Source organism: Triturus cristatus, chromosome 8, assembly GCF_964204655.1.
Source record: "Triturus cristatus chromosome 8, aTriCri1.1, whole genome shotgun sequence".
Lineage (NCBI taxonomy): Eukaryota > Metazoa > Chordata > Amphibia > Caudata > Salamandridae > Triturus > Triturus cristatus.
Window position 1 is genome coordinate 964,490,035 of NC_140591.1, and position 17,725 is coordinate 964,507,759.

The 17,725-nt window shown below is 41.7% G+C and overlaps 1 protein-coding gene across 5 annotated transcripts in view; it reads right to left on the reverse strand.

Annotated features, from left to right (window-relative positions):
• The window catches only part of CNKSR2 (connector enhancer of kinase suppressor of Ras 2), a 1,692,689-nt gene extending 1,680,308 nt beyond the window's left edge, over positions 1 to 12,381 (reverse strand). For all 5 annotated transcript variants that reach the window (XM_085622481.1, XM_085622480.1, XM_085622479.1 and 2 more), the window contains exon 1: positions 11,851 to 12,381. In XM_085622481.1, the coding sequence (XP_085478607.1) occupies positions 11,851 to 11,914 (64 nt within the window). In that variant the 5' untranslated portion in view covers positions 11,915 to 12,381. The remainder of the gene's footprint in view (positions 1 to 11,850) is intronic.
• Positions 12,382 to 17,725: the final 5,344 nt, after the last annotated feature.

Sequence of the window (17,725 nt, forward strand, 5' to 3'; positions counted from 1 at the left end):
GTGCCACAAATACTGACTTTGAAGAAGAGTGTTGTTTTGATTTAAATCAATGTTTCTCTGTATACACTGATGCATCACCAGAGGAGAGCAGAGGAGAGATAGAAACACATCAATGTATAGTCAGAATTTGGAAATCTGTTTCTCCAAACTGTGAGTGTGTTCCAAAAACTCAACATGTGGGTTGTGCTGATTCTAAAGAATAGCAGCAGTTTTATATGAAGATGTCTTCTTGCTACATGTACCAGAGCAGAAATAAAAGGGCATAATGAATCTGCAATCATAACTTTGAAGTTGCTTCTAACACAACCACTGAGACTGCCAGTAGGTTAGGCTTTAATGTGCCGCACTCTACAATCTCTCAAGCTCATGCATGGCCCATCCTGCAATCACATGGGCAGAGTCCTTTACCTCAAGTCTACTGGGAACAACAGCCAGAACAAGGACAAATCATTTGCCTGATCTGGTGTGATGGAGCATAAGCACAAAGAAGTGTGCAGGAGAAGAGGATCAAAGCATGTGAGTGGGAAGGAAGGGCTGAGGCCAAAACCTGAGATATTCAGGACGAGTGCCAGTAATTGTCTTGTGCATCAAGCAAAGTGTCTTTAACAAGAAACATTGATTCACTGCTAAACCGTGGTGGAGTCCAACTGGGATTTAACAGGTAGATGGCATATTTAGATGAGCCAAGCAAGGGTACATTACTATAATTCATACAGGCTGTCATAGTTATCTAGATCCACAAACTTCTCCATTCAAATAGGAGGCAAGGAAGAATGTTCTTTAATGCTCTTAAAAAGGAGTAACATGAACCAGCAATTTTGTTGCTATCCAGGTAGAAGATAAGAGTAGCATTCTGCAGTGTCATAGTCATACCAACATTGTTGGTCGTGGTAACAGGACCAGTGGGTAAGCCAAATGCAAAGGACTACCTAACAGAGGTCCAGTTATGAGGATGATTTGCTAGAATGAATGCCTCTGTTGTATCTGCATTCAACTTCAAAAAATATGTCGGCCATCCAATAGCGCACTGAAGCAAGACATTCTCCAATTGTAATGGAAAAGTCAGAGTTCCTGTCATTTTGCTGGATCAGGAATTGAGTATCAACAGCATAGTTTAAAAAATAAAGCTAAAAGAACAAACTAAAGCCACTAAAGGGGTTACATTGACATTACAGAATTCCACAAAGTACACAATCATTCTTTATAAATCAATGTCCAACATTTTACTTTCAATAAAAGTACTTTAATTCACACACAATTAAATACTAAACATGAAATTACAAATGTACACAATGAAAAAGTAACCTTTTTAGCACCATCTGAACTTGAGGTCTGTGTCAAAAGGACTCTTAGGGGCATATTTACAAGCCCCTATCACCACAGGAACTTCACTTTTAGTGACGTTTCTCTGGTGATAGGGGCTTCGCCTTTCTCTCACACTACATTTAGCGTTCAAGGGGTGGGCAATGGCTGTTGTGGTGGCCGTTCTTCCGCAATACCTATTGATTTTGATGCTGCGCCCTATTTACTAGGGTGGCGTAAATATGAGGCAGCGTCAAAATTAAGATCAGGAAAACAATGATTCTCTCAATGAAGGCACCCTTGCACTAATGTGCAAGGGTGCCTGCATTGATGCTAGGCAGCTGAATTTAGCGCCAGCGCAGGGAGAAACTCAGGGGTTCGCTGTATTTTTGTATGTATGGCACATCCCTGTGTTTCTAAAGTGACGGAGCACGGCGTTAGCAAATTTGGAGCTAACCCACGCTCCGCCACTTGCTCGTAAATATGCCCCTTAGTGTTAAACAATGTATAGCCTACAGTGACTGTCAAGAAGTTTGTAACAGGAATTACCTCCAATTCTAGTTGCCGCAGAATTCTCAGGGTACAAACCTTTCCTCTTGCATTTTTCAGACAGCTCACAATGTAAGCACCCTCCCTACTGAATTTGTCTAGACGTTCACAATGAATAACTGGACTCTCAGGGTCATCAAGCAGAGCAGTTCAAGCTGATTCAAGGGGTTGTTGTCAGAAGTGAGCAACACATAAAAACTACACACAGTAAATCAATGTCTAACCAATGCATTTTCTTTAAAAAAAAAAAAGTAGTTTAATGCACACATAACAAAATACTATAATCTAAATGACAAATATTCAGAAGATTTCAGGTGGGATTACAAATTGGAAACCATCTTATATGGGTATTGCACATTAACCAGAGTGCAAATCATGTACCCTAAAGAGCAATCACGGGGAACACTAACCCTATAAATGTAGTCAACTCTTGGTATCTATAAGGTTCCACGTGACAGGTTGTGCATCAGCAGGATCCAATTGTAAAAAAAACACAGCAATGGTTTTATATGAGCCTAATGGAAAACTTGAGGCTTTTTACAATCAAAAGATTTAGTCAGGAGCCTTGATAGGTCTACTGCCTTTCTCACCACATTTATTATTCAATAAAGCAAATCGGTTGATTTTCACTTGAAAAGACATGATCCAGTGGTCTCTGCCAGAAGAATGCCTTAAACAATATTTGAGACCCTAAAATATACATTGACATGAACTTAAACACTTCTTCTGGAGATGCTGGTGGCCAGACCTTACATCCCTAAAAAGGGATATATGTACTAAACCACCTCCTATTGCATTTGTCAGATAGTTGACAATATAAATCCGTAAAACTTTTACTTGTCAAATAGTTAAAACTATAAAGCCTCTTCCTGTGGTGTTTGACATGGAGCTCACATGTGAATCCCCTTCATAATAAATTTGTCAATAAAAAATAAATAAACATTTACATCACTATTAATTATTTTTTAATTTATTTAACCTTATTAAATTAAAGATATTTGCTGCCATTTAGGTTAAAAAAAAACTTCCCACCTAAAGTTTTAAAAATCTTATTATGCATTAATAGTTATTAAAAGTGATATACAAAATGAAATAAACTGAATTTATGTTTGTTTTATTACAACTTATAAAATGTATTATTACATGTATTGTTACATTCAAAAAGTTGGTAAAGTATTTTATAATTAAATAACTGTTTTATATATTTTTAATATTTAATTATTTCTATTCATATATTTAACTATTTTAAATAATTCAATTTAATTTAACATTATATCCTATAGGGTTTTATTTCAAGTCCCGGTCTCCTTTATTTTCAATGGGAAAGTGTTGCAGTATCAGTATCAAGTCATTGCTGATGGTCTATGAAGGTTTTTCCACCTTAGTGATGAGAACTCCTTAGAGGTCGGGTAGATATCCCCACTTTCAGCTGTGGGGGGACACACGTTAGACCTGGCATCCTTTGGGTGGTCTTCCCCTAAACTTTTCACCTTTTACCTCGTGTTTTTGCTCATTATTTGTGTTGGCCTTAGGACTCTGAGCACTTTACCACTGCTAACCAGTGGTAAAATGCATGTGCTTCTCCCCTACACATTATGACATTGGTGTATACCTGACTGGCATATTTGTTGTACTGGTAAGTCCCTTGTAAAGTGGTATACCATATACCCAGGGCCTGTACTTCAAATGCTACAAGATGGCTGCAGCACTGATTGTGCCTCCCACAGAAGTAGTTTTTCAAACTTGTCTCAGGCCTGCCACTGCAGTGCCTGTCTAGGCAGTTTACTGCCATTTGATTTGGTATTCAAAACTACTTGCCAAGCCTTAAACTCCGCTTTTATTACCTATACGTCACCCCAGGGGTAGGCAATAAGTAATCCTAAGGGCATTGTGCTAAGTACATAAAAGGTAAGACATGTATCTTTATGTTTTGCATGTCCTGGTAGTGACAAACAGCCTATTTCATTTTTCACTACTGTGAGGCCTACCGCTCTCATGGGCAAGCATTGGGAATTCCTTAATACACATTTAAGCTGTAATGCCTGATCAGAGAGGAGTAGTTTTTTCATGTTTCATATCTTTGTAATGGTAATGATAAATCCTCCTTACTGGTGAAGTTAGATTTAACATTGCTGTTTTAGAAATGCCACTTTTAGAAAGTGGACATTTCTCTGTGCTTACTGCTCTATGTGCCTGACAGCCTGTCTCCAATACACGTCTAAGGTGAATGACAGCTACACTTTGTGCATTCCCTCTAGACAGCCACAAACACAGGAAGGTGAGGCTCATCTGTATTCCGACCACTCATCTCGATTCATCTGCATTCTGGTGGGTCTTCCTGGGCAGGGAGGAATGGGAGGAACTGACGCTTACGCTTCAATAGGTAGTGTCTTGTCCACACACAAAACACTGATTTAGCCCCAACAGACAGCCTGGCATACAGAACTAGGTTGAAAGGGATCCTTGTGCACTTCAGAGAGCTGCTTTGAAGTCACCCTCTCCATCAATGGCACTTGTGGATATAAGTACTGGGTCTCCCCCCCCCTTAAAATCAGGCACTCCTGGTTCTTGAACTGTACCCCTGTCAGAAGGCCTGCTGTGCTGCTTAAAGGACTCAACTGCACTGCTTTTCTGGAAGGACTGTTTCTCTGCTTATTGCCCTGCTGTCTGCTGCTCCCTGACTCTGCTGAAGAGCAGCTGGACTCAGACTTCCCTTCAAATGATCTCCAAGGGATTGCTGGCTTGGTTCCTGTTTTCTGAAGTCTCAGGAACACAAAAGAATTCCTGCAGTTCTCCTGATGCTTCTGTACTCTGCCTTCTGTGAGTCCTACCATTTCCTGAGATTCCCTCTCCAAGTTCTGGGCCTTAGAAGTGGGTTCTGTAGCTGTTTTGCTACACAACCAATGCATCGTCACCTTGGCGCCAATCAGAAGCTGCACATTTCCCTAGGATGCTGACACAGAGGTTGTTCAACGACAGCAGCTCTACAGTCTGCGCAGCTCGTCGACGATGCATTACCTTCACCTCAGTGACGAGGCATTACCTTTGACTTAACGAAGCACGACGACAATGCAGCGACCCACCTGCATGGAAAAGAGCGGCGCATAGTGTTCTCAGTGTCAACGCTTTGCTCAATCCAATGTACTTTACCAGCAGGTCCTGCGTGGTTTCTGGTGATAGCCTGAACTTTGGCTTTACCCCATTCTAGCATGACCTCAAGTAACCTTTTAGCGCTATTAACCTCTAAGCACTGTTTTTGCATTTACTCTTTAGAAATTCATACATCAACTTCAACTGATTGCATTGTTTTCGTTTTTCTTCTTGTTTTGCTCGGATAAATATTCTCAATTTTTTTTTTAATCCTGTGTGGAGCCTTTTTGTGGTGGATTTATTGTGTTACTGTGCATGTGTGTTAGACAAATACTTTACACATTCCTTCTTTAGATAAGCCTGACTGCTCTTTGCCACGCTACCAGAGAGTGAGCACAGGTTATCTTTCAGTATGTATCTAGCTTACCCTGACTAGAGTGGTGGTTCCTGCCTGACCTGGGTGCATACCTCAGCCAATCAGGAACCCCATTTCTAACAGCGATTTGTTACCAAAATATATTAGAATCTGTTAATGTAAGTCAATTTGTTTTAATCTATAGTCGAGAATTTGCTGAAACCGGCAAAGAGATCTTGTCTTTCCTTTAATGATGTTTCGCTTGCAAAAAATAAACATGTTGCAATCAACATCTCTTTTTTGCTGACATTCATCTTAAAAAATATATGTTGTTTAAACTGCTATTGCAATGATGATCCATGACCTGCCCTTCAACTGTGCTGCTATCTATTACAGGTGGCAGTATGATGTCACAACTCAATTGCCATAACTTATTGCCATTGAGCAGCTACGTCATTTTGTTTTTACGGGTTACTAGAGATGTCACACGTCTACTGTAGAAAAGGAAATTTGAGATGAGCTTTCATACAGGGATTGCAGCACTCAATTTATTTTTGATACATATAATATATATATATATGTTTCCATTATGCATGTAATATTCATGTTTTTTAGTACTTTTGGAATTCCAGAGGGACCCACGTCTCTGAATCCGCAGTATAGATTGGCGAGGTCAACAGTGATATATGTGAAAGAATGAGGCTTTCTGGAGGGGGCGTAGAGCCAGCGTTGAAGTAGGAAGCAGAGGCCCGAAATACTTAAATGTGTGAAAAAACATAGATTTAGGAAACAATAATTTTGTCTTAAATGAACCTAGACAACAAAAAGCATGAATCTTGAAAACAGTAATAATATTCAAAGTATTGTTATTTATATAACAAATCTTTAATTTTTTATGGAAAAAAAGAGAATCAGTTTTAAGTCATACATATAAGAATGAAAATGGTCAATATTGTTTCATTGCTATGACAGAAATAATTTTAAATCATAAACTGCATGAATAATCACAAAACATGAACGATGTAATAATGACACAGTGTTAACAAAGTTTGGGATATTTTACAGAATCTGCCAAGTATGCCAATGGTATGGCCTTAGGATATTTCCAAAATCCTACGCGCGTTTCGGCAATGTGCCTTCATCAGGGGGCCATAGAATTGGTTCATCAATGCCTAAATGAGATACAAATAGCTATCAAGAACATGCCATGTTGTTCAACAGTCAAAATCAGGAATTACAAGCCCATACAGAACACAAAGTATGTGGCATCTTGGAATAAAAACACTTAAAATCACTAGTCTACAAATCCATTAGTCAGGACAATAAAAAGAAGGTGAACTTAGTAATCTAACACCTTAGAAAATCCCATTACCAATCGTGACTTTAAAGAAGATATGCATTTATGCTACAGCCTGGGACTTAGTTAAGGTTGTCAGCTTTTACATAAAAAGGGACAAAAGAAGGGAAAAGACAGGATATAGAGATGAGGGAGAGTTTAGAAAGAGTTGATAAATCCAAAGAAGTAGGTAGCTTCTTGTAAAGCATGACATCAAATCGATTAAACAGGGAGGGAGGGAAGAATGTGTTGCTAAATCGCTGATCTGCCCATAATAATTCGTACCTGTGTGAAAATTACAAGATGAACTACAGGTCGATGGTTCAGAGGAATCTTGATCAGATAATTGTTCAGTATTCCAACTTTCTGTATATTCTGCAACTATAATTATGTAGATGAGTAACTACTTAAGAAGGATGTTATCGAAAACTTATGGACAAATTAATTAAACGTAGGTACAGGATGAGCTTGCATAGAAATGCTATGTCGTTTTTATGTTTCCAAAAGTGCCTACATATAGTTAAAGTGGAACCGACCTTACTTTGAAAACGGTCGTAGCTTGAAACTAAGGTGCTGTCAGCGTGGTGCGACGGATCACGACTATGAATATTCAGGTGCGGTGATTATACTTTTATCGGGGTATCTGTGAATAGAAACAAGTTGCTTCACAGACCGACTCCTTAGTAACAGTGACTATGTCTCGTAGCTGTAACTATGGGGAAACAGTGAATCAGTATGGGCTTACCTATGTAGTAAGGAGGCGGAGCCTCGGTATTTTAAGACAGGGGTGCTGGCATTCTCCGTAATGCTTTTTCTAAAGATATCTATAAAGAAAAGTAACAAGACGGATGAGACGATAAAATGGGTATAAATTCTATCTAGGTGATGTAAATAATCGCGAGGTAGCGATGAAATGTTATAGAGTCTACTTACTTTAACAGGAAAAACCCGCCGTTGATCACGATGTCACCGATAGGTTACCGTATGGCGTTCTGCTCGAGTCCAGGGCAGAAAGGGTGACCGCGTGAATTAGAGCTATGTTTAAATAGTAATATTGTATACGCGCGGAGCCAAACGGAAATGAGGCTTCCAAAATTTGCTGACATAGACACATGGACTACCTTATGTGGGTGTATAGAAAAAATTGTAGAAAAATGGAGCAGCCATCTTGGAAAGGGTAATTGATAAGGGTTAAGGTAGAATATAGTATTATGAATGCTCATAATCTGTAGGAAATACAGATTTGATCTACAAGTGACTGTAGAGATATAGAATCTGAGATGATATATTATATCAACAAAGAAAAAAATAGTTAGAAGTAAAAAACTATTTTGAGAAAGCAGAGTTGAACCGACTACCAAATGGGTATTAACCACAGTTGTATTTTATGGCTTGATCCCAAGGGATTTCATTGTTCATACCATTTTGATATGTATTCAGAAGAAAAATCCAATAGACTTCTCTACTTTTGCGTATATTCATACTGGCTGTACCCGAATTAATCCTGATTTTTTCCAGAATTATCCAACGTATCTGGTCCGCAGTGTGATTAGCTTCCATGTAATGACGGACCAGAGGGGCTTGAGTTTTTTGAGTGCGTATAGCTGACCTGTGTTCTGTTAATCTAGTAGACAGCATGCGTGCTGTCTCGCCTACGTAAACTTGGTTACATGGGCAGAGTAGCAGATACATGACATTGGTTGTTTTACAATTTGTCAAGCTTGTGAGTTGAAGATTAAGCTTGTTAAAAAATAAGAGAAGGTGTATGGGTTATGCGATAATACTTTAATAACTGCTGTGCAGTGCAGAGGTCTTGAAACTTTATTTGCTTGTATGTCATGAGTGGAGAACAGTGAGCAGGGAAGATTATTCTTATCTATCCTAATAGCAGCTCAATTAGTTATTTTGAATGTGCTGGATTCTGTCTGGAAAGTATCTACACATGCCTAATTACAGAGCATTGCCATACATTAGCTTCAATAAATTTTACTCATTGGCAACTAAACTATGCTGGTTTGCGGTAAATGAAAAATTGGCTCTTTTCAGGACCTCCAAGAGGCAAATTCAAACATAGCTACGACTCGGAGTAGATGCATAAGCAAAGATTGAGAAGGAAACCAAATTCTTTCACTATCAGGCAAATTAAGGGCAGAGGCCCACACAGCATAGAGAAAGCGCTAGGACCCAGAGGTTTCCCTGTTTCCTGACACAAAAATGTCTGCAATATCTACATGCTGAGTATGTGGGCGGCAAAACTGTAATGCCTTGTAAAAGAAAGAAATCATAGACAGCTTGAAAATGAACCAATTACCAGCGACGGCCCGTGTAGAGCGTTTTACCGTGGCGGTGACGTGGGGCAGAGGAGGGGCAGGGTGGGGGGTTGCAAAATGCGGCATACGGCCGATTGCAGGTAAGTTACAAAAAAAAATTTCGTAGCGCGCAGCATCGCCAAATGCGATGCAGCGCGCGTAACAAAATTTGTTTTATTTTCTTTCCGGAACTTACCTGCAATCCGCCGTATGCCGCATTTTGCAACCCCCCACCCTGCCCCTCCTCTGCCCCACGTCACCTCCCCGGTAAAACGCCCTACACGGGCCGTCGCTGCCAATTACCTACTGGAAATCTTCATTACACCGATCAGGAGTCCACTCATACCAGTTCACTATTCTCCCTCCCATATTGCACCTCCAAAATTTCTGGCTTGCAGAATATGACAGGGGGCAGGGTTGGTGGAGGTGCCCCTTATAATGAGTGAATAGTGGATTTTGAAGACATACACACAAAGCATACAGGTTATTTTTTTTTTCTTAAAAAAGAAAAGCTTGTTAAAAAATATATGTTGTGGTAGGCGGTGCTCCTCGTTGCATTACGCCTGGGACATGGAGGCCTTCTTGAGGGTGTAATGGAGAACAATTGTTTAGTAGCATCAGGGATCTCTGAATGAAGGTGGAAATCATTTAAGGTGTAAGAAGATAATATTGGCTTTCAAAAGATCTACTCTTTACTTTTGAGAGTAAAGTACTGATCAATGCTTTAAGCCCAACAGTTTACGTAAGTGAGATTGTGCATTCCAAATTGCTCTCTTTAAAATAAATATTTCAAAACATTTTGTAGTTGTACTTATTAACTGTTCAATTAATTAAAATCATTACAGTAAAAACAATCAGCATGTGAAAACTAAAACAGTGATACTTAAAACTTCTGTTTATCTTAGATAAAATGAAGCGCCCCACCCCAGTACCAACACATCATCCCTCCCCGGAGTTTATAGTCAGTGCCATGTGGCCTTGCGGGCATTCGTGAAGTCCCCTTTGAGCCTCGGTAGGTACACAGCTATACAGAATAGTGGACAACGCCTCTGACATTCCAATTGGCCCTCTCTGATGTTGGTATTTCAAAACATAGAATTATAAATCGTGTGCCACGGATGGAAATTGTTTACAGCGTTCTGCAAACAGATGAATATCAAAGAAAGAGGCCTAAGGCAGATATTGTCCAGGCAATGTTGCACAAGTCGACTTTCTTGTTCTGATTACAGCAGCCTAATTATACATCTTGAAAACCCATGCCAATGATTTTTCATGATTAACTTTCAAAGAAGGATTATGGAAATAGCGATAAACAAATATCAGAGAAGTATTGTGTAAGGAAGATCATTCCAAACTGCTCCCTTCCTCATAACAAGCAGCCGTTTAACGCTCCTGCGCGGCAGGGGTTAATAGTGAGCTTTCATAACTGGCGCACTTCAGAGAGCTCGTCTCGGCGAGGGTGCCCTGCGTGCTCCGCATCACTGGTTAAGCCTCGTTCTTACCCGGGCAGCTGCCGCTCACAAGTGTTCCGGTACAAAGGACCGTGCAGCGCTGCCGGACGGCGCTCGGCACCACACTGGAGCCAAAGCCTATTAGCTGCTCAGCGTTAATCCGCATCGCCTAGGCTACCGCGGGATCACGGAGTATGAGCAGAAATGGAGGATGCGGAAGAGGCGCGCTCACGGGTTGCTCGGCTCGGTGACCCTCGGATTCGCGTGCAGCTAGTGACGTAGCAAGAGTGCCATATGCACTAATACAACCACGGGAAGTGGACCCGCCAGCCCCATGTTAATATTGTGAAACGCAGACCCAAGTGGGGTGTTGAGGGCTCATCAGGCACCCGGATCATGGTGCCGTTGCACCTGTTGCACTGACAGCATGTACCCACTGACCGGACATGCATTCCCGCGGGAGCTCTCCTCTTGAATTCACAGGCGCAGAACCAGGGGCTCATAGCTATCAATGGTGCAACTGGAGCAACAGCACCGGGGCACAGAGGCAGTAGGCGCTACAATCTCTACCACTAAACTAGACTATAGGCCCTTTCCTTCTATGCGTTAGGGCACCTGGCATCCTTGCAGCACCACTTGACAGAACGGATATTTTTGGCAAAGCAATGCGATGTTGTTTTTTAGTAAAGTGGCTATTGTTTGTGGAAATAATGGGGCTGGCCCAACCGATACCTGTCCTTCCCTGCCACGTTGGGGGGGGGGGGGGGGGTCCTCCACCCGATTGGTGCGGGTGGTGGGAATGGGAGCAGGAGGTCTTAGACACGGCGCGTCATTCCCAGGCCAGCGCTCCCCACGCACAACTCCCAGCGTGCTGCGTGCGCCATCCCACGCTTTAGTACTCAGGCGGGCAGAGAAGAACCCGACTGTAGGGATGCTGAAATGTTATTAGCTTGGCACCCCGGAGCCCCTCTTAATCTAAACATGAACCTTTCTTATTTGAATTTGAAAGTTCACATATCGGATGTCCCTCGCATAACCCCTACACCTTCTCTTATTTACAGTTAGTTCTCTACCCGCTGCCTCCTCGGCCCTACAGTGAACTGCCACTCTCTGGCATGGAAGCCCCCAGCGCGGGAATGTGTAAACAACGCTGCCACCTCGGATCTGCCAGTTGTTAATGGATACACTTGCTTAATATCCGTAGATTTTTATATCTGATTTCTGATGAAAAAAATAACAAACAAGCTGCTGCTCTGTGTTCCGCCGCCGAAGACCACTTCAAAGTTAAAGCTATGCCCGCTTGCTCTGACATCCCCAAAATCAATAGGTATGTATGTGCCAGAAGTGCGTGATGAAGCCCGTGCCCTGACATCCTCCCACAAGCACACTCCGCAAGAAGCAAGGGAGTAGGTGTAATGAGAGGTGTGCCCCCACCCCTACCCGCTATGCTTTATTTACCTTTCATCCAGTCCACCACTTGGCTCGGAGACCATTTACTGACAGGTTCCATAATCAAAGCCATCTCGAAAAGTCGGAGGCGCTCTCCACCAGGCAAGAGCAGCCAGCGATAACCACAGCCCAACTCGGTGTTCTGTTCCTTGGGTCCCGTGTATCCTTTCGCCTTCCTTCCCTGCTCCAAAAAAGAGTCAGCAGGTGCCCTGTGGGTGTAGAAGGCTGCCCGCAGCGTCCACCCCGCTTCTTCCACCAAACAGGCACTGACTGACGCCGGGCGATGGCAGGAACTGTCCTCTCTGCGGCTGTAACGTTCACTTCATCCCCAGGGGGTGGCTGGAGTTAGAAGGGATTCTCCGGTGATTTACGCCCGTAGTGGTCCTCAGAGGGGCCGCCGTGCCCCTCTGCCTTCGAGGTAGCTGCCGGGGTTGTTTGAGGCACGTCGTGCGGGTCCTCTCCGTTCTCCGCCTCTTCAGCTCCCACGCACAGCCTGCGCTGCTCTCCTACTCCCAGCCGCACAACCACAAGCTACCAACAGCATCCACCACGCACGGCAGCGCGACACTAACACACATGCCAGCTAGGGCGGAAATGACGAGAGTTTTATCAGGAACCGCAATATTCCAGGTTTGAAAAGAAGATCTCAGACCCAAATGCATCGAGCTCGCATCTTTTCAACAATTGCAAATCCTTTCCGGGGCTCAAAATGCGCAATTCCTTTTGCTCGTTTGCTAGCGATGTTGGACAGTTCTTCGGGAGCTGCGCTCTTAGAGAGGGAGGAAAGGAATGTGGGTGGGGGGGTTACATTCCTTTACATTGCATTCTATACGCGTCTCTGTGGAAACACTTGTGCAGGGAGCTCCCTGTGAGTACATTTGTGTTACAAACGAATGGAGCCTGGTCACAATATGGTCAGGGCTCAGCGGAGCCGCCCTCAGAGCGTCCCCTACATCCCACACACAGCCAATTAGTAACAACCGAAAGGGCGGGTTCTGCATCTCAATAAATACAATGTAAGTGTACAGTAAATCGCAGGCATCCCTTAAACCTCTACATAGGACACAAGTCAACACCAGAACAGTCATAGTTGTTGATAGAATGTATTTCAAAGAAGAAAGACTGAAGTAAACTGATAACCCTGAATGAGAAATAGGAGGATAGGGGCTGCTTGGACAAGCACGCACCTTTTGGTGCACCTCTGTTAAAAAAAAAAGCCCAAAAAAGCAAAGCATCCATTCTATCGAAAGGTAAGCAGGGGCAGTGCACAGCAGGGGTTGAATCACAAGCATTTTGGCCAGCGCTATTACACTTACTTGGTGGTAAGGCACCATGTGCCAACACGTTTGATCACTGTTATGAGGGCAGATTTATCGAGATGGTAATTTCAGTTTAAAATTGCCAATTAGTTTGCCAATTATTCGTTTATTTGAGGAGGTGAAACTCTGTGGTTGAGGGTGGGTCTCTTAGTTTTTAAGTATTTTAAAGAGGAAGACTTGGACTTAAAGTAATGAAGATTACCAGCAAGTAACCCGCTCATCGCCTCCTCATCCCAGTCCTTACAAGCTAAGTTTGTAACCAAGCTAAAAACATAATCACAGGGCATTATATTTAAAATTATAACACAGCTAACCATTTTGATAGCTCAGTTGTTTTCAGAAAACACAAATAACCAGAAGGTACATCATTCCTGAATTCAGGGCACTCAGTACAGATAAAGCAAATTCTGAAAAATATCCTCCTTCGACCTCTACATGAAAAAGAGTAATAAAAAGCCTGGCGAATCAATCAATCAATTTATCTTTATTCGGTTTTCATATGATGATAGAAAAAACCATAAAAGCACAATTTACAACAATAATTAAAAAAAAAATTCTATCTTATTATACATTAAATTAAAAAATTCATTCCAGTTAATAATTTCATAACATCGTTATTAAGCACGGTAAACAAGCAGGGAGTTTTTTAAGAAAACTAATATATAATTTAAAAAAGGGAATAAAAAACTTAATCACAATGCAGAATTCATAGTAAGACATTCTTCAGAGATGCTTTCTATGCATAATACTAGTTTTCAAGAATTGTGCTATATTTCTCGTAAAACATTCTGCATCTAAAAGTTGCAGTGCAAGATAGGCTGGGCGAAATTGTCTCATTGCCCCAAATTTTAAAAATAGGGTTGATCCATTTTTTTCTTTGTTCTTTATAGAATTTACAGAACAGGACCACGTGCATCGACGTTTGGGGCGAGACCTCATCACAGGGGCAATTTGATAGATTTTTGGCCCAATCATTCATTTTAGGGAAGCTAACCAAGTGATGGAATATATCTAGCCTAAAGCGTGTTAGCACAAATCTGTCGTGCCTACTTAAAATAAACATTAGATAAGGTTGGAGGCCAAGGCTAGATTGCATCATTAAGTTATTTATGATACTGTCCGCTTGTTTGCCTCTGCGGCAAATCTAAGCTCCTCCATGTGGCTCATACATTGTTTTTTAAATATTTTCCTGGGGATTAAAGCTAACAATGTGGGATTTTTATAATAATTTAATAAACCCAAATCAGCCAGGACATTTTTTACATACTTGAGCCACCCAATCTTTAGAACATTCTCAAAGTCTAGGCTATCTTTCAAAACCTGCCGGTTAAATGATCTTTTTGGGGACGACCAGATGCAATGCCATAATAAGGCCGGTTGGATTTTTATTATGTTTGTGATGTAGGGAATCCCCAATTCTGTGTGGCACAGAAATGTTGAGGTGCCTTGTGGGACTGCCGATAAATATCTTAAAAAGGCATTCTCAACTTTCTGAAGTTCATTCACATCACCATAACCCCAGACTCCTGCCCCATAAGTCGCTGTGCTGACACATTTAGCTTGATATGTTTGGAGCATCTCTGTTGGAGGCCTCTTGCCCAACCTCTGCGAGAAGTTCACCAGAGCCATTGTTGTCCTCATAAAAAGTAACTTCCTGGCTTTTATTGCTTGACACCATGAGCCCTTATTATCGATTAGGATACCTAGATAAGGGTATGTTTTAGTTGGCTCCACCTTTGTATTTTCTAAATAGATATCCTTCTGTTTGCTTCCACCTGTCCCACAACTCATTATAAAAGTGTTGTTGATGTTTATTTTTAAATCTAAATTTACCATATATTTGTAATAGGTATTAAGGGCGCGTTGTAACCCTATCGATGTCCGAGCCATAATTACGGCATCGTCCGCATAGAGTAGGGCAGGTATTGGGCGTTTCTGCAACAGTGGTAACTCCTGACACCCTTCCAACATGGCTTGTTCCAGGCCATTTGTATAGAGTGTAAAAAGGAAGGGTGCCAGGACACAGCCCTGCCTAACCCCCCTCTCCACTTTAAACGACCCCGTACACTCCCCATTAATACCAAACCGCACCCTAGCAGTCGCGTTTCCATAAAGTTCTCTTAAGAAGTTAATTATGGGGATATCCACACCCATTACTTCCAGAGTTCTCCATAATTTAACATGGCTTACACAGTCGAACACTGCTGTTAGGTCAACGAAGGCCATATACAATTTTCCCCCTTTTGCATTTACGTATTTTCCCATAAGAAGGGTCAAATTAAGGCCTTGCTCAATAGTACCCAATCCTTCCCTGAATCCGAATTGGAGATCCGATAATACATTATTGTCCTCTGCCCATTGTTGGAGACGGTTGAGGACTATGCGACCTGCCACATTACCCAATGAATCTAACAATGAGAGGGGGCGATAACAGGCCGGGTTCTGTCGGTCTCCCTTCTTACATATCGGAACCAAAATAGATTCCGACCATGATTCAATAAGTCCAGCTGTACAGGAAGCTTCTAACACCCTCGTTAATATTGGAGTCCTTAGCTCCATGTTGTGCTTGAAGAGGTCAGCTGGAACTCCGTCAGGGCCCGGAGCCTTTCCCCCTTTACTAGCCCTTAGTGCGAGCTCAACCTCTGCTAAGGTGATATCAAGGGCTATAGGAAAGTCTATCGAGCGGGTACAGGGACTGATGTTGACTATACCTGCTATTGCGTAGTTCTCCTCTTTGTGCAAGCCAAAGATCTGAGAGAAATGTTCCACGCAGTATTTTTCATCTATTGCGATTTCTACAGACGGTGTATCTCCTGTTGTTGAAAGAAAGGGGGATTTAACCACTCGCCAGAAGGCGATGCTGTCCTTATTGATGCTGGCTTTGTGTAGCTCTTCCCAGGTCTCTTTTTTTAGTTCACCTTTTCTTAATTTCACAGCCCAATTATAGGCCTTTCTGAGCTGTCTAATCTCCAGTCTATCGCTGTCCTTTTTGTGTAATGCAGATTTTAAATTGGTATATGCTTTTGTACAATTCTTGTTGAACCATCCCTTACGCTTATCATTCCTCTGTTTCAATTGAACTTTCAGTGATTCCTTAATGTCATTAGTTATTTCCACATAGCTATTTAAGACTTCATGATGTGGAGTAGAAGAGTCTAAGCACTTCATAATGGAAGTTAGAGATTATTTGACCACCACTTCTGTAAACTCCAGTGGTTCAATTTTGTTCCATTTTAAGGAATACCCATTTACTTTGTCGATTTCCAAATTTTTGGGCCCGTAAATCCTCTTATTCTCACTTCTGCCAGTTTTATACGGACAGGATAATGAGACACTCATTGAAAAATTATCACTGATAGCGTTTCTATGCATGCCAAAATTCAGCAGGCGGGAGGCATACCTGTTTGAGATTAGAATAAAATCTATAATTGTACTTGCTCCTCTGCCATTAAAAGTCTGTGTAAATGTAATTGGTGGGGAAGACAACTCATTCGCAAAACCTATTTCCAAAACAAATAAAATCTCGTTTAGACAGTCGCCGTTGAATGTGTGGGGGAAATGGGGAAGGTTATTATTGTTCTCGTCAATCAGGCCACATGTTAAATTATTATTTTTTGTACACAAGGGAAGATTGAAGTCCCCCCCCAGATGAGTAAAACATTTTGAATACAGTTATTCTGAATCTGTAGCAGGGCATTTCTAAGTTGTTTTAAGACATCCACCAAGTATTCCTTCTGTACATTGTTATAAAAATTAACCAATACATACATATCTTGCTTATTCATATTGAGGGTTATTATTTGATAATTAGGTTCTGACTTTACAAAACATATTTCATTTATCGTCAACAAGTTTGAAATATATACTGTCAGACCCCCCTTAGCACTCCCACAGATGGACAGAATAGCTGGGGTATGATGAGTCTGATATCCCTCAATATGGATTTCAGTGGCGGGCCATGTCTCTTGAAAACAGAGGACATTACATTTCCCCACAAAATCATGCCATATATAATTGGTCAGTTTCGACCGTAGACCTGATATGTTCCAAAATAAAATTATAAGACTAGCTTCGTTGGTGGTAGATACCTGTTTGATATTGACTGTAGTGGGCCTGGGTTGATGTACAACTAAACTCGTGACCGTAGTTGTTCCCTGATCAGTCTCTAGACTAGGATTTACTATTGGCCCGCTACTGGCCAAGTTATCATCTCTACTCAATGTCTGTGGTTCTGGTAGGTAGTCATTTTCTAAGTGTGGTCCGTACGAGCTAGATTACGGAATAGGGTCTGCACAGTGTAATCCGAGGAGGATATATCCTACTGCGTTCTTTAACTGCATTTCCTGTGTCTGGGCCAGTCAATCTATCTCTTCCAAACTCGAGAGCATAGTGAACCGGTTCTCAACCGGTAGATTGTAAATGTAATTTTGCCTTGCCTCAATGTTTCTGGTAGTAACACCTCTCTCTACCCTAAAGCCCAATGGCAGTGTGTTAATCCCTCTTGTTGACACAGAGCTGCTTCCTGCAAGCCAGAAGATATTTTCCACCAGCTGGGGTGTTTTAAA